The following is a 24,343-nucleotide window of genomic DNA, read 5'->3' as shown; positions in this document are numbered from 1 at the left end:
CCTGGGCTACATAACAAGTGTCTGGGCAGCTAGGAACACAGAGAAACCCTGTCTCGAAAAAAAAAAAAAAAAAAAAAAAAAAATTGATTAAAACATTCCTTTGCCTGGACCAGGTAGTCAGTGTTAGAAGGCACAGGTTTTGAAATTAAGAGTTTTTCTCTGATCTCTTATAGGTCATGTGACATTCCTGTTTCACTTGGGGTGTGTGTGTGTGTGTGTGTGTGTGTGTGTGTGTGTGAAGATTGGGCATTAATTAAAATGCTACAGTGAGGTATTTGGAGCAAGGTGCCAAGGGTTCCACCTAAGTGTCTAGTTGTCATCCAAATTGAGGTTTTAAATCTCAGTGACGTCAGGAAGTTGGTTCATGGCTCAGATCCCAACCCCAGCACAATTGCCTCCACAAGAGTCTGGTGAGGGTTCCTAGGACCTAGAAATGCTGTCTATAACTTCATTTGTATTTTTGCATTTAGTTCATCAGAAAATGTAGTCAATTAAATGAGGCATTAATAATTGTGTGCCCCCCCCCAAAAAAAAATCGCCAGGTGTGGTGGCACGCAAAGGGAGTGGTGGCGCACAACTTTAATCCCCAGCACTCAGGAGGCAGAGGCAGGTGGATTTCTGAGTTCGAGGCCAGCCTGGCCTGCAAAGGGAGTTCCAGGACAGCCAGAGAGCTATACAGAGAATCCCTGTTTTGAACCCCCCCCCCCAAAATAAAATTGTCCCCAAAGTAGTGAATATGCATAGACATGACAGAGAAACCCCTAGTGTTAAGAGTCTTTTTCTGGTATCCAGGTCTCTATAAAGCCTAATGTTTCAAACTCTCGCTGCTGTTATGTGAAATGAGCAGAGCTCTGGGTTGTAACTCCTGGCCATGAGTTCTAAATGCATGCACCATGCCCTCCTGTCTGTGTAGGGATTTAGAGGTTCTAGATGGAATGTCCTCTTCTAGGAGCACACTTCAGATTATCCTTTTTACAAGAACTTTCATGAACTTCGTGAGTGCCAAAAATGAAACTGAGGCAGTAAAAATGATACGACTGGAGGACAGCATCTCAAAAGTCATGCCTAGGAATTGGGTAGAGCCCTGAGCAGAGCAAGTTGAGGGATGAACTCACACTCCTCAGTTAGAGGGAGGGCAAAGGTTAAGCTTGTCTCACTGAAGATAAATGAAAGCAAAAGCTTATATTGCAGCAAGAAGTATTCGATCAGATTTAGGTATGTTTTAATCATCTATAGGGATTTTTAGACTTGAGGATGCGAAAGATATAAAATATCTCAAGGCTTGCATATTCAAATTTAAGGTCCTATCTATCTAGGATTCTTGGAAAACATAGTGCTTTGAAATATAGGAATGCAAGGGTTAGTGGAATTTAAGACTACATATCTAGTTCAGGTATTTGTTTTAGTAAAAGTGTGGGTTACTTTGTGATTATAATACCGCAGTGAGTTTTTGTGTATTATAGATAATTTGTTTTCTTGAATGGCCCTACAATTATCTTATTATGCTTATGTGGTCTCAGAAATATTATTTGTTCAATGAGATCAGACATATGTCTTTAAGACTTGGTTATGCCAGATTGCTGTCAATCCTTGAGCGGTGCCTCTTTACCTGGGCAAAAAGAGCAAGCACTTGTTCTAGCACACCAGCCCATCATGGTCTGGCTCCCTTTCAGCCTGTTTCTTCCTGGTTTTCGGTCATACACTCCATACCACCAGCTTACCAGACCTAAGGTCTGGTTTTCTGGACTGGGTCTTTTTCTCTGTAAGATCCTCCAACCTGACCAATGTCTGTCCATTAAAATCTGGTGGCGGGATCTTATGTCATAAAACCTCATGCACAGTTCTCACTGCACAGTTCTCACTGGCTTGCTCTGAATTTGCTTATAGTTGTCTCCATCGTAACCAGTGATCTAGCTACTGAAGCAGGCTCATAATTCTCCCCTCCCCCCACAACAAAGGAGTTCAAGCAGTAATGAAGAACGGTGGGCTTTCTCCCCTTGCCTTGAGTTTACTGCAACCAGCCAATTTTTTTTAAGACTGTTGATGCACATTTGATTGGCAGATACATTCTCTTTACACATTATGATCCCTTCGTTTGTAGTGGTCAGGGTACTTGACTTGAAATTCTACCTGTCTGTAATAAGAGTTTCTCCAGAGTATGTTTCCTAAAAGAATGTATCCTAGTTCCCTGAGTCACACCTTGTGTGAAATGTCCTTTGCAGCATCCCAGGTTCTGCAGTCTGTGCCTATGACATGCTTGACATTGCTAATGTTTTTACTGGGAGATTCAAGGAACAGAAATCACCTGACTCTACCTGGACACCAGTTCCAGACGAACGAGTCCCTAAGCCCAGGTACGTGCATATGTTTATTTATTCTGCTATTTTCTAACTCAGAGATGATGAAACTGGCATCTCTGAAAGTGAGCATCCTGTTGACCACATATGAATGGCGGCTTCCATCATGAGCCAGGTAGACAGAGGTCCGAGAATAGCAGAAAGACCCTCGTGATCATTTGTATTCACCTTATCAGAACCCAGAGTTATCTTTAGTTCCTACAGACCATGACTTTAGTCTTCTGGTTAATATTTGTAAATGTGGTTGCCCACTATAATAACAGGTGATAGGAGCCATCTGCTCTGCTCCTATTGATGTATAGGTAGAGAATGAAGGACCAGAAAGTAAACTGTATTATGCAAATTTATTTAACTAGAGAGATACTTCTGTTGTGCTTCCCTCTGGTTTTTATATAAACTCTTATCTTTAATTCCAATAAAATGTGAAATATAAATGACATTCCATGGATATTTGGGTACAAGTGAGATCAGAGTTGAGTCCAGGGCTCTGGGTCAAGGACAAGAATTATATAGTTGGTACAGTGGGCTGCTTTTCTGCACTCACCTGCAGTATAGTGCTAGCCTATTTTAAGCTGTGCCCTAGACTCTCTCACAAAGAAACCCATGACCCAGCAACACTGCAGAAATGTCTTGGTCCTGTAAAATCTCTTCATATGCTCCCATGTAATAGCGAACTCTGGAAGAACAGTTCTCCCATCCTGTCCCTGTGTTTTCCAATTCTGTAGCACATCCTTCATACATCCACCTTTGTGGTCTCAGTTACATGGAAATTTCTCCGTTGAGTTTACGTGGTGCTGGAAGCAATCCTAATGTCTTCCTGGGTGCTTTGCTTTCCAATGTTCTCCTTTAGCTTCCTATCCTACTTCTCCTGAAATACCTACATGTACATTTAATTGAACAATTTAGATATTAGAAACCAAGGAAGGCCAACTGGCCAACCCTTTATTATCAACTGACTTTACTGGTGTATTCATTCTCTGTTCAAAGCAGACTCGATGTCAAAGGTAAACCCAGATAAATTACCCACATGCTTCCATATGCTTATTTTACCCTCTTGCAAATATTAGGCTGATTTGAAAGGGCTGGCTATAGCTACATGGTATAGGGAGAGATTGTATTGTAAGGGCCCAACTTTTCCTCTCTAGCACCAGCAGGTAGCTGGGCATCCAGACCACGGTCTCTAGTATTCTCTGATCTGACTTTGCTGAGATTTTCATGTAACCCTTTCAACGACAAAATTTCCTGCAAAAGTTCACTTTTGCAATCTTTGCTCAGTTGCAAGGAATTGGTCCTTTCTGAAAGAATCTTCAGTGTAACTGTCTTTTCATAATTTCCAAAACCTCATAAAAGTCAGAAACAAAAAAATGAAAAGTGAACTTATATACCCCGAGAGCATGTAAGATTGAATCCTGCTGGTGTGTATCCCGGTGACTGAAAATCAGTGTTCTGTGCTTATAAGAGTATTTAGCACAATCCCCTCCTTTGTAGAACATCTACCTCTAGAATAGAGGGTCTCCAACTGTAGGTCACTACCCAAAAATAGGACCATCCATTGGAAGACACAGATGTTTATATTAAGATTCCTACCAGTAGCAAAGTTACAATTATGAAGTAGCAACAAAATAATTTTATGTTTGTGTGTGGGGGGGGGTCACAATAACATAAAGAACTCTATTAAAGGGTCACAGCATTAGGAGGGTTGAGAACCACGGCTCTCAGACCTCTAACAAGATACCCTAGTTTGCTTTCCGTTGTTGTGATAAGCACCAAGACAAAAAAGCAACTTACGGAGAATTTATTACAGTTTATCATCAGGAGAAGCCAAGGTGGGAACTTGACCCAGAAACCACAAGGCACACTGCTTCCTGGCTTCCCTCTTCTAGGTCGCTTCCTCTAGCTTGCTCAGCCACCTCTCTTGTACACCCCAGGCTCACTTTCCAGGAGGTGGTACCACCCACAGTGGGCAGGGCCTTCTTACATCAATTAACCGTTAAGAACATGGCTCATAGACAAGCCTGTGTGTTAGAGGTATGTCTAGGTTTGTGTCAAGTTGACAGATAGTAACGCATCCCTGAGAGGCGTGTCCCCACACACTCACTCATTTCCAGTTCCATCTCTGTTCACTGGGGTTTGTTTGCACATCTGGAAGGACGCCAAGTTGCCTGGAGATGCAACTGAGCTGTTCTGGCTAAGGCTCCCTCATGGAATGAGGAGGCGGTCCAGAGGAAATCTCAGCATGTTGTACTTGGTGGCATTCTGCATTGTTCAACATCCTCTTCTTGTGCCGGTGGTACAGTCTCCTTCGTGCCAGATGCTTAGAGAAGCAGTTAATTCAAAGAGTTTGCCAGAAGGCATGAACAACTCTATCCCCTCCACCCCTTGTTTCCTTTTAGGCCAGGCTGTTGTGCTGGATCATCCTCTTTAGAAAAATATGCAACCTCCAATGAGTTTCCCGATGATACCCTGAACTTCATTAAGACGCATCCACTCATGGACGAGGCAGTGCCTTCCATCATCAACAGACCTTGGTTCCTGAGAACAATGGTCAGGTGAGAGTGTCAAACAAACTGCATCCAAAGTGGATTTCCTTGACTTTATCTTGTGTTCACAGATTCTGTCAGTGGATGGTGCTTTGAAATGCCACAAACATCTTCTGCTCTCCTGGGCATGGATTCAGCTAGGAAATGTTGACAGGCTGGGTCGATGCCACCAACTCCCCATTGCCACATTCTCAGTGAGAAGAGTGCCAGTATTTTCAGGCTAGTTCTACACATGCCAGCAATTAGAAGATAGAAAAAAAATATTTCCTTTCAGATTAGCTCATTAATCCATTCTGCGCGTTACAAGGGAGTCCTGAAGCAGGACCCGTCGGAAGTGCTTACCTGTTTGGGGTTTACACATGACTACGTTGCTGGTGTGAAGGGACACAGCATTTGTAGTGGCATGCCAACATGAAGGAGTTATGCTTTGGTATTTTTTTACCTGAAGTGATGCCAACGTAGAAGCAGTGGCCGACTGCGGAGATCTCTGACAGCATTAAACATCCTTTGTGATTGTAGGTCATTTTCAAAGAAGATGATGTTTTTTTTCTAAACAGTGGCAGTTGATAACACAAAATGATTTTTATGCCCTGGCCTTACTGAACATATCATGAACTCTCTTGACCATAACCTAGAAACCATGCTCTATTACCTGTGGGAAGGCTGGTGTTCTCTAGATCCTGTCTTGGTACTTAGAGCAAATAGGTATCCATCAAAGGTGGAACAGACATAAAGTTCCATAGAAAGAGGGTGTTCACTAGGCCTTACTTACTTACCACTCTGGCCCCTTCACAGATATGGTTTGGCTTGCATGCCCTGATTTTAGTACTGCTCTGAGCCCTCCACTTTTAGGGCCCCCTTTTACCCCTTTGTGTACAACCTGAAAGTTTTCTAAACTTGTTGACAGAGGTTTTGTGCCTCCTAGGAAAAAAGTGAAGGATGGTGTCCACTGTTTTCCTTTCCAACGTTAAAAAGAAATGCTAAGTATATTCCCTTCCTACGTCTGCTCTCTCCATTGAAACCATCAGTCTTTCCTTATTGCTCATGGAAGGGATCATTGCTGAGTGGTTTCATATGGTTATGGATATTTATTTATTATAGAACTTGGCCTCTGTACACATACTTCCTTCTCCCGTTGGAGAAGTTGGAGTCGTCATACTAATGTTCTGCATATGAAAATAAGGGACCAGACCAGCTTGAGAGCATTACTTACATGCATATTTTTTTTTCATGACATTGTTACTAGAAAGCCGTGCCACACTTGTTTGAAGTGGAAAGAGACCCTTTAATGATAGACTTACAAAGAGATTTTTGTTTTTCAAATGTGATCCTCTCATTTTTAGATACCGCCTGACCAAAATTGCAGTAGACAGCGCTGCCGGGCCATATCAGAATCACACTGTGGTTTTCCTGGGATCAGAAAAGGGAATCATCCTGAAGTTCTTGGCCAGGATAGGAAGCAGTGGTTTCCTAAATGGCAGCCTTTTCCTGGAGGAGATGAATGTTTACAACCCAGAAAAGTGAGTGGAACGTTGCGTCCTTTCTTGGTAACTATTTGTTGTTACTCTACTGCGACCTCTCCCATTCATGGAAAATCTTGGCAGACAAGTTGTGTGATCACACCGTTTCTAAAAAAAATTCTGAGCATATAAAAAGCATTGTTTTTTTTTTCCTTGCCAATAATGTATGGCCCTATAGCTGCTCATATAGGGTGTCCACATAAGGTCTGTAAAACTTCAGTTATATCAGCCCAGGAAGTCAGCATATCAGTCCAGAAGTGGGGGATGAGGGTAATGGCAGGGGAAAAAAAAACTTTTCCAAAGAACCTACTAATGGTCTCCTCCTACCTCATCAAACTAGGTGCAGCTATGATGGTGTAGAAGACAAAAGGATCATGGGCATGCAGCTCGACAGAGCGAGTGGCTCACTCTATGTTGCATTCTCTACTTGTGTGATCAAGGTGCCTCTCGGCCGCTGTGAGCGACATGGGAAGTGTAAAAAGTATGTATTCTTTTGCCTTACTGACATTTCGAAAATCCATTAGCAGATAGAAAGCAGTCCTGGTTAGCTGACAGTCATCCTTCTTCTACAGAACCTGCATCGCCTCCCGAGACCCGTATTGTGGGTGGGTAAGGGAAAGTGGTTCCTGTGCCCATCTGTTACCCCTTAGCAGGTAAGGAGCCTGAGGTGTGGGAGGGCAAAGCTCCTGGGTCACATCTTCATGCTAGATGTAGGCTTGCCTGTGTTCCCTCAAACCATCTGAACTCATTTCTCTGTGTGAGAAAATTTCAGCCACGGAAGTGCCAGGTGCCTCCTCCAGCCGTAACTCAGTTCATAGACTCTGCCTCACACCTGGCAGGGTCCATGGAATAATCGCCCTCAGACTGGTTAAGACCACAGAGAGGAAACACAGTAGGCTTCAAAAGGATTCCCTAGAAAGTGGGACATGAAGATACCCGCCTTGAACATCACAGTTTGAGGATAGCAGAGAAAGAAGCCACGGGGAACCAATTAGATTAGTAGATGGTTTGTCCAGCCACAACAAAACGAGTTTGCTAATTAACCAACCATATGAGCCCGAGAAGAAACAGAGCATTTGTTAACCCATGTGATCCTGTTTCAAGCATGGTGTTCATATCCAATAAAGCTTTCTCCCATGCTGAACAAACCCCGACCTTACTGCTCATCCGGCACACAATCAATGTTTGGCAATTTCCCAAAGGGTCCCCTAGATCAAGCCCCTCTGTTCGGCCCTGTGAATTTTTCTTTTTCACTTCAGAGGATGTGAAATCTAAAATAACATTTGGAAAAAATATTCAAAGCGCGTCTCTGAGTGATTGTGCATAATGCCAGTGAGGTGTCCAGGGTTCTCCTTCCACAAAGGAGCTTCCCCAGTTCCATCTGTAAAACAGAACTAGTTTCCTATGCTGGGAGCATCTTTCCTGCTTTTAAAATAGCTAGACAACTAGAGAGAGACGATTTAGTGACGACCACCCACATCATTTGAGAAATATTCTCTTGAACAGAGCTAATGACAACTGTAAAATATGGCCTGGAAATCTGAGCGTTGCAAAGATGGCCCACTCTGTGTTAACAGCTGTGGCTTTGCAGGTAGCTCTGTTGACTTTTGATAGAGTTGGAGCCTTATATCTTTTCATGAAATTTCTTGGGGTGGAGGAGAAAGAATCAGTCAGAGGGGGAGCTGAGGAGGGGCTCATCATTTGTCAACAAGTGGGTAAAGATAACAAGACTTTCATAAGCTGTTTTGGAGTTACTATCGAAACTCTCAGAGGCTCCCTCTGAGCCCTGCATTTATATTTCAATGCCACAGGCACTGTTCAACACATGCGTAGCTCTGCTGGCCTAGTGGGCTTTGGGAATGGATGGATACTGGCTCTCATTACAAGGAATCTGTATCCTTAGAGAATGAAATTAATTTTCATTACAGCCCAAGACATTAGAGGCTAAACATGGATTATTAGATCAAGGTGCGCCTTTCAAAGCAGTTTCTTACGTGGTTCATGATAGACTGGGAGCCAGCCACAAATCAGAATTTTCAATTACATTTTAGAATCCTAAGCAGAGTGGACAAATTGGGGTGTGCTTGTTTTTAAAAATTAGGGTGAGTGGTGGTGACCTATAAGATGGAGGAGGAAGAGAAGAGAGTTGAGGATTGGGCAGGGAGAACACAAGATCCTTGCCAGAGTCCGCCCACTCAGAGGCTGCACATGCTCACTGGCCAGTTTTACCTTTAAACACTTGGTTATATGTGCTTTGTAGGCAAAGAGATATTGGGAGGGAAAGGGCCTGGGAAAGAAAGCAGAAAAGAATAGACATTTTCATCCAAACTTCCCTTATTGCTTATACGAGGAGTGAGCTTTAGCATGAGAACTTTTTAAATGTTTAAGTAACGCTCAAGGAACCAGAGTAAGGACAGCATAAGAGTAGCTCACAAGCCAGCTAACTTCCTGATTCTGCTCTGAGCTCGCTCACTGCTCTCATAGCTAGTTTCTCCTCAGAGTCTCCCATCAAACTCATTGCTATAAGCTTCCGCTGAGAGCTCTTTCTCTCTTATACCCACCACTCAGCTTAGCTAAAGGGTCACTTGTTTAATGAAACCAAAGGCTCACTCAATGGCACTGAATTTTTTTCTCTTTCCTTGTCCTCTCCCCTTTTTAAAGACTGACGTTTGAGCAGGACATTGAGCGTGGCAATACGGACGGCCTAGGAGACTGTCACAGTAAGTATAGTTTCTAAATCTGTGCCTGCCTGTGGATAAAGATGCTCTTCTCAAATGGTCTCGAACACTGGTGGTGACCCTTTGTGGTCACCTAAGGACCTCAGAAAACACATATTTACATTATCATTCAGAACAGTAGCAAAATTACAGGTGAAGTAGCAACAAAAATAACTTTATGGTTGGGGGTCACCACAACATGAGGAACTGAATTAAAGGTTCATAGCCTACTCGGGGTGGTCTTGAAGCATCAGATCTGTGTAAACCAACGCTGCTGAGTCTGGATATAACAAAGAGAGAATGGTGTGTGTGGAGGGCAGCACTGCCAGAGTTAACTGCTGTGAATGCAGGCACCTCTCCCATCATTCTAATGCTGTGGAGTCAATGCATGCGAGGGGTATTAATTATAGCGAAGCAGTAAGTTATGTCACTGTTTCCATTACAAGAATGACAGTCTCGTTGCTTCTCATAATGTGCTATTACACTACATTTTAGCCAAACAATCAAAAGTTTAATCATTGTGCTCTGGCTTTTTAATTGAGTGGGGCTGTTTTAGTGTTCTTGACCATATTTACCAATGAAAGTAATTATTTTTCAAAATGAGACCATTTGAGATAGGAACAAACTTAAAAAATAAGACAGGTGCACAAAGCGATTCTAAATGACCCCTTTGCAGAAATTAACCAAGTGCCATTCTCAGAGTTCATATCACACACAATTAAGTGGCACCACTGTACTTAGAACTTTTTAGAGACATTCAGGACTCTCTTCTGAGCTGATCAATATCAGGAACTGCCTGAAAAAGCTTTAGAGTTGAGAACTTGAATAATAGTGTTATGTTCTTAGAAAACAATGTTCAGTTTATGACTTTATAAAAAACGAGCATTTAGAATATCTAACACAATCTCTAAGCACTTGAGTTGAAAGAAAGACATTTAGGAATCAAGTAAGACAGATCTGAGGCTCTGAGAATATGGCTGTGGGCTTCTCAAAGGAGACTCACCTGGTGTGTAAATTTTTTTAATCTTCTGTGTATGGAAATTCATAAAATTTGCATTCAAAATGGTACTGCAAGACAGCTCTTAAGGGAACAAAATTGGGTGACTCTATAATAAGATCATAGATGCAATTCTAAGTCTTTAAGTGGTAAGAACTGAGATTTCAGACCAGGCTGTAATCTGACTTTCTATCATATGCCTTTGCAAGAGATACAGAACAATCAAGTAAAGAGGGTAACTATCAGAAACTTCTTGACTCAGACATAAGTTGGCTTACTAATAAAATATACGACCAACATTTTCCTTTATCACATCTTCACATGAAATATTTACACATCAATCCTGGTGTAGGAGATGTGTCATCAGCAAAATGGCTGTGCTGTGTGTGTGTGACTATTCATCTGCATCAGTAAAACAATTTCAAGTTCCATCATGGCGGGTCTTAATTATCTTGTGCCTTGTAGTCTCAGTTTTGGAGAAACAGGTGTGTTGAGGGGTGAGGGGCTGTTATAGATGTTTAATTAAATTCAGAAAGCACTGTCATTTCATTTTTGTGGTCTGGTGGTATGAGTGCCTGTAAATAGGAACATGGACTTGGCTTAAATCAGGAAATGAACAGAAAAGATGCTGAGGGAGTGCTACTGTGTGTTTAAGTGTCTGTACACACCTGTGTTTTGAGGCAGAGGAGCCTAAGAGAACAAATGTATATCAAGTAGAAGGTTCCAATCTAGTGATTTAGTCCTTATGCCCAGGGTCAACAGTAAAAGCCTGTTTTTCTCCTGTTCCATTCTGGAATCCCCACTCAGGACAGAAGGTGGGACTATGCCTCTCTGCCTGTCCCATCCTGAGAGCTTCTCCTGTTGTCATGCTCCCACTAGAACAGAAACTACTTCGATATGTGTCAGTATTCAGGGGCGATCCTTACAGAATTGCTTCACTAACAGGATTTTTAGGAAAGTCAAAGAGAGCCAGTGTTTGGTGAACCAATGATGTAACATAGATATCAGCACACAAACCTACATATGTGGTTTCCCAAGTATGGGGGCGGGGGTGTTCAACTTCCAAACTCAAACTCCCCGCTGAGTTCAGAACAGTATGGCTTATGACACTGGACAGTTCTCTCAGTTCATCCATAAGGATGAAACTGGATAGAACATGAAGAAAAGTTCTTATTTACAGCTGTGGCTTGGTTACTTTATCCACAGCCATGCCGCAAGCTGTGCGTGGCTTCCTGACGCTCATAGAGTTGTTGCAATGACTACTTCCTCTGCTAACTCTTGGGGTTTCAGTGCCAGGTGGCAATGGCTTTGGAGAAAGTCATTGGTGGAAGAGCTCTGGAGATAGGAAATTGGATTGAGGAGGAAGCACCTTAGGTGACAAGCAGGAAGTGACAAAGGCCTCTGAGTGTTGGGCTCCCACGTTGAACCAGCTCTCATTGCTCATCGCTGCTCAGTGTGTAAGTCACACTAAGAGTGTGCAGCCAAGTAACCTCCTCCCCGCTTTTGTCTTTCAGATTCCTTCGTGGCACTGAATGGTAAGGACAATGTTACTGTCACAATTTCACGTTGATGGAACTCTACTGTACTAATCCACCTGAATAGTTTGACGTCTTAGGTTTCTTTTTAATTAATTTTTATCCTCATTTTTTATAGACATTTCAACTCCTCTACCAGATTATGAAATGTCTTTCAACAGAGTGTATGGTCAGTTTATTGCTCTATATGCATATATATATTAATACTTAAAGTTCCTCATCCTTTGGTAGTTTTTAGTTTTCATTCTTAATCATAGAACAGATTCTTTGTTACTTCAGGGCCCCAATTCACTAAACTTATTTTTAGATTTTATTATACTTTAAAAAGAAATACATTCTGCTTACATGAGACAGTTGATTAAGGAGACCAAGTCTTACATACTTAATCCATATAATGTGAAATATGCCAAAGTTCAAGTATTGGGTAAATCTATCTAATGAATTTTAGAAGGAGAAGAAATTTCTTCTTGAATATGCCTGCATAGAGAGAGATTTAGGATAAAAGAACAGTGCTTATAACAGCTAAACTGTAGCCCCTCAGCTGATAGGGAATACCAACTCCCTAATCCGGCCTGTCAGGATAACCTCTCCAACAGGGAAATTCCCATATAACAACACAGACACCAGGGTGTTATGAGGCAAGCATTTGCTGTGTAGCATGAAAATGGCCAAAAACATTCAAGTTCAGAAAGAATTTGAATATTTAAACATATTTCCAGTAAGACTTCTTCAGAATGTATGCAAGGAAGCATGAGGCAGTGAGTGTAATATCCAAACAGGATTTTGCCCATTGTTCTCCACCTGAAATACACAAGCACAGATCCAAGTTCAGGGGTTATCCTTACTTCCTCACGTACAAGCCAGAATGCAGCTGTTTTGGTTTTGGTTTTCCTAGCACTTCCAAACACCTATTCATTTAAAGGATTGAATGTATTTTTTAAAAAAAGAAAGAAAGAAAAAGAGAAAAAGCATGATATGAAACCATCTCTGTAGTATCAAAGTTAAGCTTTTGCCTTTTAATTTGGATGGTGAGTTCAGCCATTTATAGTTTTTTGTGTCCTAGATACACCACAAAGGAATGGTTTAAGAGGCAGTCTTTAAATGTAAGCCCAGGCAAAAATGGAGGAAAGACAGAAAGAAGAGAAAAACCACAAAATTTAGGAAACAAGCAATTCTTCAAGGTGGCTACAAATGTGCTCAATTGTTCTATGTAAAATTTCAGGCCCTAAGCCTGGTTAACATAAATTAACATAAAAGACTTATTGAAGTCTTCAAGACTGTCTTAAAACCCAGAGCTTTGCAATGCAGTTCCCCACCCAGCCCCGCCATGATTCAACACAGGGCAGAACAGACAAGTCTGCAGAATTCCTCCACCTTTGACATCTGCTCATCTATGATGCAAACAGGAATATTGAGCTGCGCAGACCAGGAGAGAATTGCTCAGAAGGCAAACATCATCTAACTTAACCTTAACCCTCAGGAAGGAAATCCACTTAGCACCTGGTCTTTTGCAACGTCAGACCTTGCAATCATGGCCTGTAACCGAATAATTCTTATCAGATGTTGAGAAATTCAGGCCTTGAAAGTGAACCAGCAGCCTTCCTTGCATCCATCAAATGTTCTAGACCAATTTGAACTCCCAGGGAATTCCTTGAACATATAATTAAACTCTGGGATGCCCTTTCTGGACAGAAATCACTCTGCAGGCACGTTTGGAGCCTTCATTTCCTCCTCAAAGAACAGGCATTTATTAATTTTTCCATACGTTAATGGGGATAGGTTAAAATGAAAACTTGAAAGGACAATGCCCAGTTCTTGTGAGCTCTTGATCTGAAGTTTCTGGAAGGAAATCGGAGAAGAACGGGGCTTCCCCTTTAGCTCATAACCCTGTCCACTGCAGGTAGGAACTATTCAGCCTGCAGTAGTTAGATGGCAAAAATTTACCATCAAAATCAGTGATGGGCTACCACAGAGGTCAGGAAATTACTAAAGAGCCATAGAAAGATACTTTCAAAGGAGGGAAAACATAGTACATTTTTTAAGGAGAAAAAAAGAGAGAGATGCTGTAGATAGTACTTATCTAGTACTTGGTATGAACAAATAAAATATTTAATTCATTGAGCATGTACTTCTTGAGTGGCTGCTGTGGGTCAGGCATGGTATGTGCAGGATTTGTATCCCCAGAGGGAGGACCAAATGGCTAAGTTTATGAGTGAATACAGATGAGGAACACAGTCCAGAAGGCACCTCTGTGTCTTCTGTATGTCCTGAGCTTCGCAGCTATTTTAGGCCCACAAAACAAACCACCAAAATGGAATTACCTTTTCTCAGAGAAAGACGTCATTTTAGTCTGGCACTGTGTTAAGCTTTGTGTTGGCTAAAGCTGTAGGCAGCACCAGTCACATCTACAAGAACGCCTTTTAGTGAATTGGGCCCTGATTGTTTTTCCTCTCTCTTCCTCTCTGTATTGAGTTAGTGTCTCTTATGTCTAATCGGCTACAATCATTGTTAACAGTAAGAATAGCGGGAAGGGTCTCTAACCTGTAGACTCACAGTGACTTGTAGATGTAGAGAAACCACACGATGCATGAAAATTAACTTTTTGAAAATATCTATAGTTTTTGGATCTGTGAAGACTATGATGGCATCCATTCCACTGATCAAAATGTGTTCCTATTAGACCGCATGATTGCAGCAAACCCATCAACATACAATACCATGTCCTCAAGCCATTGCCTATTTTCACGACATCCTTTTGGTTACAAAGTCTCATAGACAATGGCTACATATCGTAAAATCACATTGTGAGAAAGAATATCCGTGATTCCTAGCTGTCCAGTTTAAGGATGGAGTGTCAACAGACGCTTGCCTTGGGGGCTGCTGCTCTTCTGAACTCTCACCTGGTGGCTCAACACTTTGAGGCTCACGTATCCTGAAGCACAAGTTTAAAAGATTACAAAGCTTTTTTTTTCCTCCCTTTTCTGTTGAGTAAATCAGATGCATAGTTTCTCTACATTTACATATAGAAAATTGAGACATGGCGCGTATTAGACTAACCCTTCAGAGATAGGAGGAAGGCTGATTTCTCACATTTGTGGAAAACATTTTCCTACCTAACTACCATCTGGTCCACATTAATTTCCTCCTGTAGCCATAGCTTTCCGTCACCGATGCGTTTTCCATGTATCTGTAGCATATGGTCCAGGAAATCTTTCTACAGAAAACGTGTCCCTTAGGCATATATTTCCCCTAGATTACCATATTAAGAAATGTTCTCCCTAAACTACGCTTATGGCATTACCATAAAATTGCCCCTTGAACACAGTTAAATTGGAAGCGCTCACAATGCCTATCCATTCAGGTAGAAGAAATTCTTGCTACTTGAAGGGGCAAGTAACCCTCACTCCACACCTCCCTATCCACCTAAAAAGCTATTTCTAATTCTTTTCTTATGTCAGTTGCTGAGTTGTAGTTCTGGATGGCCATAAATTTTTTTTAATGTAGTCTTGAGTTCAGGAGTGGAAATAAACATGTCTTAGATGTCAAGGGAAGCAGGAAGGAACTTCATAACTTCTATTTCTCAGGCTGATTTTCTTACCCCAATTCTTTTATCAGCATTAGGTGGGATGTAGAACTCAGAAATGCAGCATCTAGAGTCAGACATTCCGTGAGGCTTAAATGAGCATATTTTCGGCAGTGGGCTGTAGAGCAGAGCATTTTCAACAAAACAGATGTTGAAAGCTGTGTGGGAACCACCCAGGTTCTACAGACGGAGGGACTTCTTAAATGTTACCGAAGCTTTGTGGCGGCTCTCTGGAGTAGTGTTTCCAAAGAAATCAGTATTGCTTACGTGAACTTCTGTTGGCTTGCTTTTCCCTGACAGCAAAATTTTAGGATATAATGCTATTAAACAAACAAACAAACAAAAAACGTGGCTGGAGAGATGGTTCAGTGATTCTTAGCCACGCTGACTATTCTTCCAGAGGTCCCGAGTTCAATTCCCAGCAACTACATGGTGGCTCACAACCATCTGCAATGGAACCTGATGCCCTCTTCTCTTCTCATCTATCTAAAGACAGCTACAGTGTATTTACATACATAAAATAAATAAATCTTTAAATATGAATAAATAAACAAAGACACCCCCCCCAAACAAAAAGAAAACATTGTTTCTTAATTTGTAATGTTAAAGTCTCCTGGAACTCCTACTTCTAATGAAAATTGCAATTAGAGAGAGAGAGAGAGAGAGAATACATCTATCAATAGGACCTTGTACATTTATCATGTATAAGGCTATCAATCATATTCTGAGGCTAAAACTCTTAGAATTACTCTGAGTCTATTCTCCTCTGTGCCAATGCACACATACAATAGCTGTCTTACTTTCTTTCCTAGGCTTACCTGGAACTTTATTTATATATATATATATATATATATATATATATATATATATATATATAGAGAGAGAGAGAGAGAGAGAGAGAGAGAGAGAGAGAGAGCGCCTTGGCTGGCTCCAAGCTCAGAGCAATTCTGCCTCAGCTTCCCAAGTGCTAGGATTATAGGCACAAGCAATGACACCCAGTGATATCTTTTCTAAAGTTCTTAAGATGTTGCTTTAGGCAAGATGGTTGAATAATCCACTCGAAAGCCACAGAAAAGCTATATTTTATTTCTACAAGAATGGACTGCTAATCAGGCTCCTTTAAATCATTTGTGAGAGCCAAGATGAAAGGGACCGCTACAATCTGCATTTAATCTTGTGGGATGATGGAGAGCGAGCATCCAAATGTGTTCCTAGGAAATGTCTAACTTATCTGCCATGGCTCCCTGACTCACCAGTCTTCTGGCACCACATCCAGGATCAGAACCTACCTTTTTCTAGTTTAATTATCTCAGTCAATGTCTCGTAAATCTGCATCATAAAACACTGAACCCAGCTTTAAACGCCGAAGGTGTGTCCCTATAGACAGGTATCAGAGAAGGCTTTCAAGCTAGAGGCAGGAACGGATCCCTTGGCAGAGGGAGCATCCCTTGGAATGGAGAAAGCCCATGGGGTTAGCTGAGACTGAACACTAGACACACTGTGGAGCTTTGATGAGAAGGACTCAGTTATTTATGATGGGAGAGGCTATCCACTGTCATGGATGCCCTACCCAGTCACAAACCATGCTTCTGGAGTGTCCCTCAGGCTGCCATGGGAAGCGTTCTAGGGACAGACACTAGTGTTTCCTGACCATCGGGCACTGTGAAACGTCCACGATTCTGCCACTTTAATCTTCCCAAGGCTGGCAGGGTTCACTGTCCCTGTGGTGTGACATGATGTGGACAGGGTAAGTGATTACCCAGGCTCAGCCCACTTGTAACTGAGACAGTCTTTGTCCCTTCATCCTCTGACTACAAGTTGAAAGGATCTTGTGCTCAGCACGGTATAGATATCACACACACACACACACCAACCTCCATCAGCAAGTCCTGTCATTGCCAAGGCTTGCCCTCGGTATCCTATCTCCTGACCAAACTGACCAAAGGGAATCCAGTCTTCGGTGTTGTTTCCCTAACTGTATTTGTGATGAAAACAGGGCACGCCAGTTCCCTCTATCCCAGCACCACTACGTCAGATTCGGCATCCCGAGACGGGTATGAGTCTAGGGGAGGCATGCTGGACTGGAACGACCTACTCGAGGCACCTGGCAGCACAGACCCTTTGGGGGCAGTGTCCTCTCATAACCACCAGGACAAGAAGGGTAAGGCCTTGGAAGTGCCACTTCCTATGGGGAGGGGAGAGGGGTGGGGGAAAGGGGAGGACTGTGTGCCTGCTTCCAGCTGAATCCTAGCAGCGTGAGGGCACCATCATTGAAGGCATCTCAGAAAAGACTGCAACCCAGCCTTTGAGCCAGGCTTGATCCCCGTTTGCTCTCTGACCTAGGAGAAACCACACAACCAATAACATGTCCCCCAGGGCTTCCTCTCTCCAGAAGAGATAGAGGCTTGGGCTGCTTCAGAGCCAATGCTAGCTCCTCAAATCTTTTCCCACTCCTCAGAACTTCTCCTAGTCTGATGCTGTGAGTTCTCAGCCCCTCTTCCTCCTGCCATAATGAGATGGAATGCTGTGCAGGTTTTGGCAAGTACAAGCAATGGAAGTAAAAGCCTGCTAGTCAGCGCTGGCCCCTCTCTCATGGTGCTGAATCTGAATAGCCCTGTGCTCCACAGACCACTATAATCACCCTTAGAGGACCAGAGGCGAAACAAAAATATGTTATTGAATCCAGGAGAATTGCTATGCATTTGCCACGGGAAGGAAGCTTCGCTAAATGAAAGGGACTCTACTGTGAACTGTCCTAAATTCTCCTTTGCTTTCTGTGCTGGCCTCCAGACAGGAAATGTCATGTCTTTTTTTCTCGCTGTTTGCTGCTTCTGGTAACACATCCTACTTCAGCCGCAGCTGCAAGCAGAGAGGCCTTTACTCATCCTGAAAACAGTCTTGTAAATAAATCAGTGCCGCAAAGGCCCTTATGTTGCTGGGGCCATCTCCCGCAATGCAGAATTATTTGCTTATATGTTTTCAAGAGTTCCATCTAAGCTAGGTTTGGAGTTTTGAGGGTCAGGCATCCACAGGGACCCTTGGAGGACAATGTATCATGCCTTCTCTTGGAGGTTTGTTTTGTTTTGTTTTTGTCTTAGATGAACTCCTTTATGCACAGATCCCCATGCTAATTTTTCCATATATATTTTTACGTTGCTTTTGTCCTGTGAGCACAATGCGCAGTCCTTTGCCCTAGTTCCCATGCCTAAGTGGTGAAGATGGCCCCTTTGCCCCGCTCTCCTGTGTGCCCTCTTTGCTGACTTCCTTATTCTCCTGTAGACTTCTGTTTCTTTGTATGTCCTGCTTCAAATCTATTTAAAGAAGAACAAAGCTGGTTTTGTCTCATCGGCCCCTTTAAGTTAGAGGCATATCTGTCCTTACCAGCTTACCAAAGTATTCAGTAAAGGGGAAACGGCCCAGCAGGCTGCAGGCCTCAGCATGTGACATTGTTTGTGTGTGGCTCCAGAACACAGATTCCTCATCCCTGGCTGTCTCCCTTTGGTTTTGCCTGTTACAATTTTCTGGGGGGTGGAAGAAAGTCTTTCTAGTCAAGCCTGGGTTGCAGTCATTTTCTCCGCTCTTCACTGAGAAAGGGTGGCATGCGTTTCCTCCGTTTATCTACTCCCCTAAGGAACGGAGGCTCTCAAGGAGTCCAATTAGCGCTTTGACAGATTGTTTTAACACTCGGCATTGTTCAGTTTCCCCGGGTCTTCTTATGAGCGCTGAGGAAGCTGGAAGCAGTGTGCATAGCGTCAGACAATGGTGGCAGAGTTGACTGCATGGGTGTTTAACATGGTTGCTGTTCTTGTGCTATGACCAGCCTCCTTGCCTTGCCCCATCAAATATGAGTTTGATTTTTTTTTTTAATTTAGACAAGTTCTAGTGTACCACTGGTGGGGCAATGCCAATGAGTTGTTATGCCAAAATCGAAATTGATAAGAGCTTAATGTTCCCTGTACCGTGATTTTTTTTTAATTTATGATTTTTGATTTCTTCTTTTCTCTGAATGACCTTTCTGTTTTGCTGCTCATGATTTGTTTCCGACGTCTGTTTTGTTTCGCCCGGCACTGTGTGGTATGACATGGTGATGACGTCACTCTGGAAAACATCCCTGCTCCTTTTCCGACTCACTATGATGTCCCTCAACCTGACCCAACCCGTGCTCTCTCTCCCGGCTTCTTTCCATCTCCCGATGTTGGTGCTTTAATGACGTCGCATCCTCGTGTTCCGCATCTGCTGGGATGTTGGACTTGTCTGGGTTTCCCCGAGGGCCTCTGCGAGTGTTCTCTCCACTGGGCCGATTGTCTCATGGGAATGTGACACATGTGTGTTCCAGCTCTCGGAGCCAAAGATACTCTGGAATTGTTTCTGAGATGCTTCATGTTTCTTCGCTAAGCAGAAACTGTGTCCATGGACTAGCTTCTTGGGAGGAGTCCCGTGCCCGGTGCCCTTTCATTTGAGCCATTAAACAAGTGTCAGTGAGCAACATGTCCCCAGCTGTCCCCAGTGCCTTAGCTCTGCATGGCTCCTGGCTGACCCTGGGCTGGGCACATTCCTTGTTCACTCCACATTTCCAATATGCATCTGCACTTCCAGAGTATGTTTGCTCGTTTTCTTTCTTTTCCTTGTCATGTCTTTGGTCTTGGTTTAACCCTGTGCATCCTGCACCTATGTCACAGCACCGTCCTCACCTTGCAGTCTAACCCCCTTCTGCTACCATTGCTCTTAGCCTCCCCTTTCAAAATAGTAGACCCAAGCCCTCTTCCCCCCACCCTGTGGACTGTTCCAAGGCTCTTTCCTTCTGTACTGTAAGTAGCATTCAGATGTTGTGCGGATATACTATCACACTAACAAAGAGCGAGAGACCTGCGAGGCACAAAGGAGCATTATCATAGAAAATGAAGTAGTTTTCTCTCTCAGTAACTAGTCTTGCTCTTCATTACCCTACTGGCCTTGTCTAATGCTTCTTTTCTTTAAAAAAGAAATGCCCGATATCTTCCAAGCCCTGGATTCATTACTTAAAAAAAAAAAACAACAACAACAACAAAAATCACATACTATACACACACACACAGAGCCAACCACTGTGTTTTATCTCTGGGCCCTGGATATCTGGAGCCTTTTAATCATCTACTTGATAAATTAGATGCAGCTTGACTACTTCTTTCTTGGTTTTTGCCACATCTAAAAATATATATTATGTATTCATCCAATAACCATTGAGGTGGTACTGGGTAGTTATAAAGGGGCTCTAATTACATATAAATAAAAGAGAAAACCCAGTTTATTTTTAGGCCTGGCTTACCCTCCACCATGCTTCCCCACAGCAGAAGAAAGAAGAGCTTTCATTTTTAAATTAGACAAATTTAGGGAGTAAATGGCCACTCTTATACCTTTCTTCTCTTACTGAAAATAGGAGTGGTAGGGGCTGGAGAGATGGCTCAGTGGTTAAGAGCACTGACTGCTCTTCCAAAGGTCCTGAGTTCAAATCCCAGCAACCACATGGTGGCTCACAACCANCCCCTCTCCCTCTCCCTCTCCCTCTCTTACACACACACATACACACACACACACTAATTTAAACAGTTTTTAAATGATTGTCTGAGAGTTCGAGTCATGGAACCACGTGGTTGGAAGTAGAAAAGGAGGATTACATGGTAAAATACAACAAACTCAGATGAAATTAAACTTCAGATACATTTAAATGGGAATTTTCAAATATTTAGATAAAACTGAATGTATTGCAGTGTAAGCATATACCAAATATTGCATGAGATTTTTTTCTTAAAGCACTACTGTTTGTCCAAGCTTCTAGTTAGCCTTGTATCAAGTATTTTTTGTTACTTGACCCCCTATTGATTTATCCTAGATATATACATCCCTGATGGGACGTACTTCCTCCAAAGTATTATGTATCTGAAGTTTAACAGTAGCAGTGTCCTGGTTTGCTTTGTGTCGCTGTGTTAAACACCATGAGCAAAAGCAGCTTGGGGAGGGAAGAACTTACTTGGTTCACACTTCTCAGCAACAGCCCATTGTTGAGGGAAGTCAAGGGAGGAGCTGATGCAGGAGCAGAGGCAGGAATGGTAGAAGAGTGGCGCTTACTGACTTTCTCTCCATGGCTGCCATTATTAGATAAGCCAGAACCACCTGCCATGGGATAGAATTGCCCATGAACTAACCCCGTTCCTACTTGAGTTTCCCTCTTCCCAAGTGACTCTAGCTTATGTCACAAGGCCAAAAAACTAAGTAGCATATGGTGCCCACTATAGAGCAGTGCTGGAGGCTTACTCAATGAGGTTCTGGGAGCCTACCTCACAGCTGGATGACACTTGGAATTTGACAATAATCCACACTAGAAGAACTCAAGTTAAAAAATTCCTTCTGTAGCTGGGCAGTGGTGGCACACACCTTTGACTCCAGCACTCAAGAGGCAAGCGTTCCAGGTCAGCTTTGTCTACAGAGCAAGCTCCAGGAAAGCCAGGGCTACACAGAAAAACCTTGTCTTAAAATACACACACACACACACACACACACACACACACACACACATACACCACATCCTTCTGTGATCGTTTTATCACATTTGATTTCAGAAAAATAATCACTAACATTTGCATATTGGTCTGAAACATAGGATTGGTATTTGGAGCTACTAAGAGCAGGCTCCAAATGACACAGGTACCTCAAGAAAGCTCATAAATAGAATTGTTCCCAAGCAAGACCATTAATACACCTGGTTGTTATCAAGTTTATTTAATAGGAAGTTCTTAGCAATTGTCAAATGATCCAGATCCATGTTTGGTGTCATTCTGATGCTTGTTTGTTTGTGGGCACTGGAACTGAGAAAGCACTGGGAAATCATAGTTCAATTGTGGTGTGACAAGAGCATTAGTGTCAAAGACCAAGAGCAAACTTTCTTGAGGCTGTGCGAACAACCCCCTCTGCAGAGTGTGCTGTGGACAAGCATTGAACCTGGATTCTAATCCTTACCATCCACCTAAACACCTGGATAGGGTAGCTTGTGCCTGCAACCCTAGCATTGCACACTTGTGTGTTTATACCTGTGCACAAACACATACACACACATAAAAGATGGTATTCTGAGGAATGCCACTCAAAGTTGTCCTCTGGCCTGCACAAGCATCATACACAACACACACACACACACACACACACACACACACACACATACACACACTCCTTTTTCTGTTTCTTTGTTCATTTAACAAACATCCAGGTAGAAATGTAAGTTTTCTTCTGAGTGTTAAAGAAGATACAGATTTTGATAAGAACCCACAGTATCCATTTAGAGTTAATGGGCGAGCTACATAGCTAGCTTCTGGTGGTAGGAAATGAGGCCCATGTAAGAGAAGCAAAGAAGAGCAGACAGAGCATTGAGGGGGTAAAAGCAGGCCATAACTGGTTGGTTCCAGGTGGGGTTGACTAGGAGGAGGTATGGAAAGGCATTCAATGAAAAGTTGGATGTCAGAAGTTGCTTGGGGGAGTCAGAGTTGTGGAGACACATTGCAAGGAGAACAAATCGAGTGGACAAGGTACAAAGCAGAGGCATTTCGTGTGGGGTGACTAATGTGATGATCAAGGCTATGAAGGGCTAGAATGGAGCTGAGCTCAAAATGGGAGCATGGTGCCCTAAGTGTGGTGCTAAGGTGTCTTAGTTTTTCAGGGGGGGTGGGAAGTGGGGGGTGGAATGAGAGATAGCAGGAGAGACCAGGGGAAAGAAAAGCCCAAGGTGGATTAACTGACCTAGGCTGCTGGTTTGCTCACATGCATTTATGGATTACATAGATTCTATGAATTTGGGGAAGGGAATCTTGTGTCAGTTTTGGTTCTAACATGTATCACTGCCTACTGTGACATTTTTCCAGTGAAGAGATGGCAAACTGAACCCCAAAGTGGGGTTTCTCACTCCCGTTACTTAAGTACTGAACTATGTGGTCTGGAACATGGTGTGTGCAACTTAAAGTCACCGAGTCTGAGACAAGAGTGCTTTAGCTTCAGGATGTTGTTTGGGTCACTGCCCAGAAGCAGAATCGACTTGGGCTTTCTGACCTTTGGAAAGGACCTAGGAGGATGGCCACACGTGGACAGTTCATGAGTGAGCCTTGGGGTGGAGACTATGGGAACTTTCTATGCACACGTCTCAGAGAGGAGGCTCAGGCAGAGATGCCCATGCAGCCACTACAATTGTTCCTTGGGTTGTGCAGGCAAGGATGTAGATCTGATCTAATTAAATTTCTATCCTCTTGACAGCCAGCTGAATTCATCTAAGGTCTTGATGAGATTATTGTGGAAAGGGTAGAAAGGGGGAAAAAAAAAAAAGCTAAATGTCAGCCATGCAAAAGCTATTCTTCTCCCTGCCTGCCCGAGTCAGTACACCCACACTGGAATTTTCTAGAGATAAGCACCTGGAGCCCTCCCCGCTTTTATACATAACAGCCATTTTTCTCCCAAAATGAAAGTCCTAAATTATGACTAGGAAAGCTTAAGCTTTTACTTTTAAAACACCAGATTGAACTGTTGTGTATTAAAAAAAAAAAAAAAAATCAGCTGGGCGTGGTGGCTCACACCTTTAATCCCAGCACTCAGGAGGCAGAGGCAGGTGGATTTCTGAGTTCGAGGCCATCCTGGTCTACAGAGAGAGTTCCAGGACAGACAGGGAAACCCTGTCTCAGAAAACAAAACAAAACAAAACAAAACAAAACAAAACAAAAACAAAAATAGGAAAAAAAATCACCATCCAGTTGTGCTGCTCCCTTTGTAGCCATGTTCTCAGGCCCTGTCGTTCCTGACAGTACACTTCACCCCCCTTTCCCCTCAGTCTCTCTCTTTGTTTTTTCCACTCTCTCCCATCTTTTGTAGAAACACACATACACACACACACACACACACACACACACACACACACGATGACAAAGTTTTCTGACAGCTTAATGGAACTTTCAAGGACTCCGGGGACTAGGCTAGGCGTGATCTTATTAACAGAACATCTGGAGCAGTTACACACTTGCTCTTTAATTGATCCAACTGCTCTGTGTTCCCTCTAGATTCTGTTGTGTCTTCATAATGAAAT

General features: G+C 42.8%; 1 protein-coding gene across 3 annotated transcripts in view; it reads left to right on the top strand.

Annotated features, from left to right (window-relative positions):
* Sema6a (semaphorin 6A) overlaps positions 1-24,343 on the top strand; it is a 118,082-nt gene that overhangs the window by 78,867 nt on the left and 14,872 nt on the right. The window contains exons 11-19 of one of the 3 annotated variants that reach the window (XM_021150341.2): positions 2,223-2,354; positions 4,751-4,906; positions 6,241-6,417; positions 6,758-6,898; positions 6,990-7,070; positions 9,079-9,137; positions 11,646-11,666; positions 11,785-11,835; positions 17,246-17,410. In XM_021150341.2, the coding sequence (XP_021006000.1) occupies positions 2,223-2,354; positions 4,751-4,906; positions 6,241-6,417; positions 6,758-6,898; positions 6,990-7,070; positions 9,079-9,137; positions 11,646-11,666; positions 11,785-11,835; positions 17,246-17,410 (983 nt within the window). The remainder of the gene's footprint in view (positions 1-2,222; positions 2,355-4,750; positions 4,907-6,240; positions 6,418-6,757; positions 6,899-6,989; positions 7,071-9,078; positions 9,138-11,645; positions 11,667-11,784; positions 11,836-17,245; positions 17,411-24,343) is intronic. The other 2 variants (XM_021150342.2, XM_021150344.2) reach the window with 2 other exon arrangements.

The sequence above is a fragment of the Mus caroli genome, chromosome 18, assembly GCF_900094665.2.
Source record: "Mus caroli chromosome 18, CAROLI_EIJ_v1.1, whole genome shotgun sequence".
NCBI lineage: Eukaryota > Metazoa > Chordata > Mammalia > Rodentia > Muridae > Mus > Mus caroli.
This window is presented reverse-complemented; position numbering and strand designations above follow the sequence as displayed.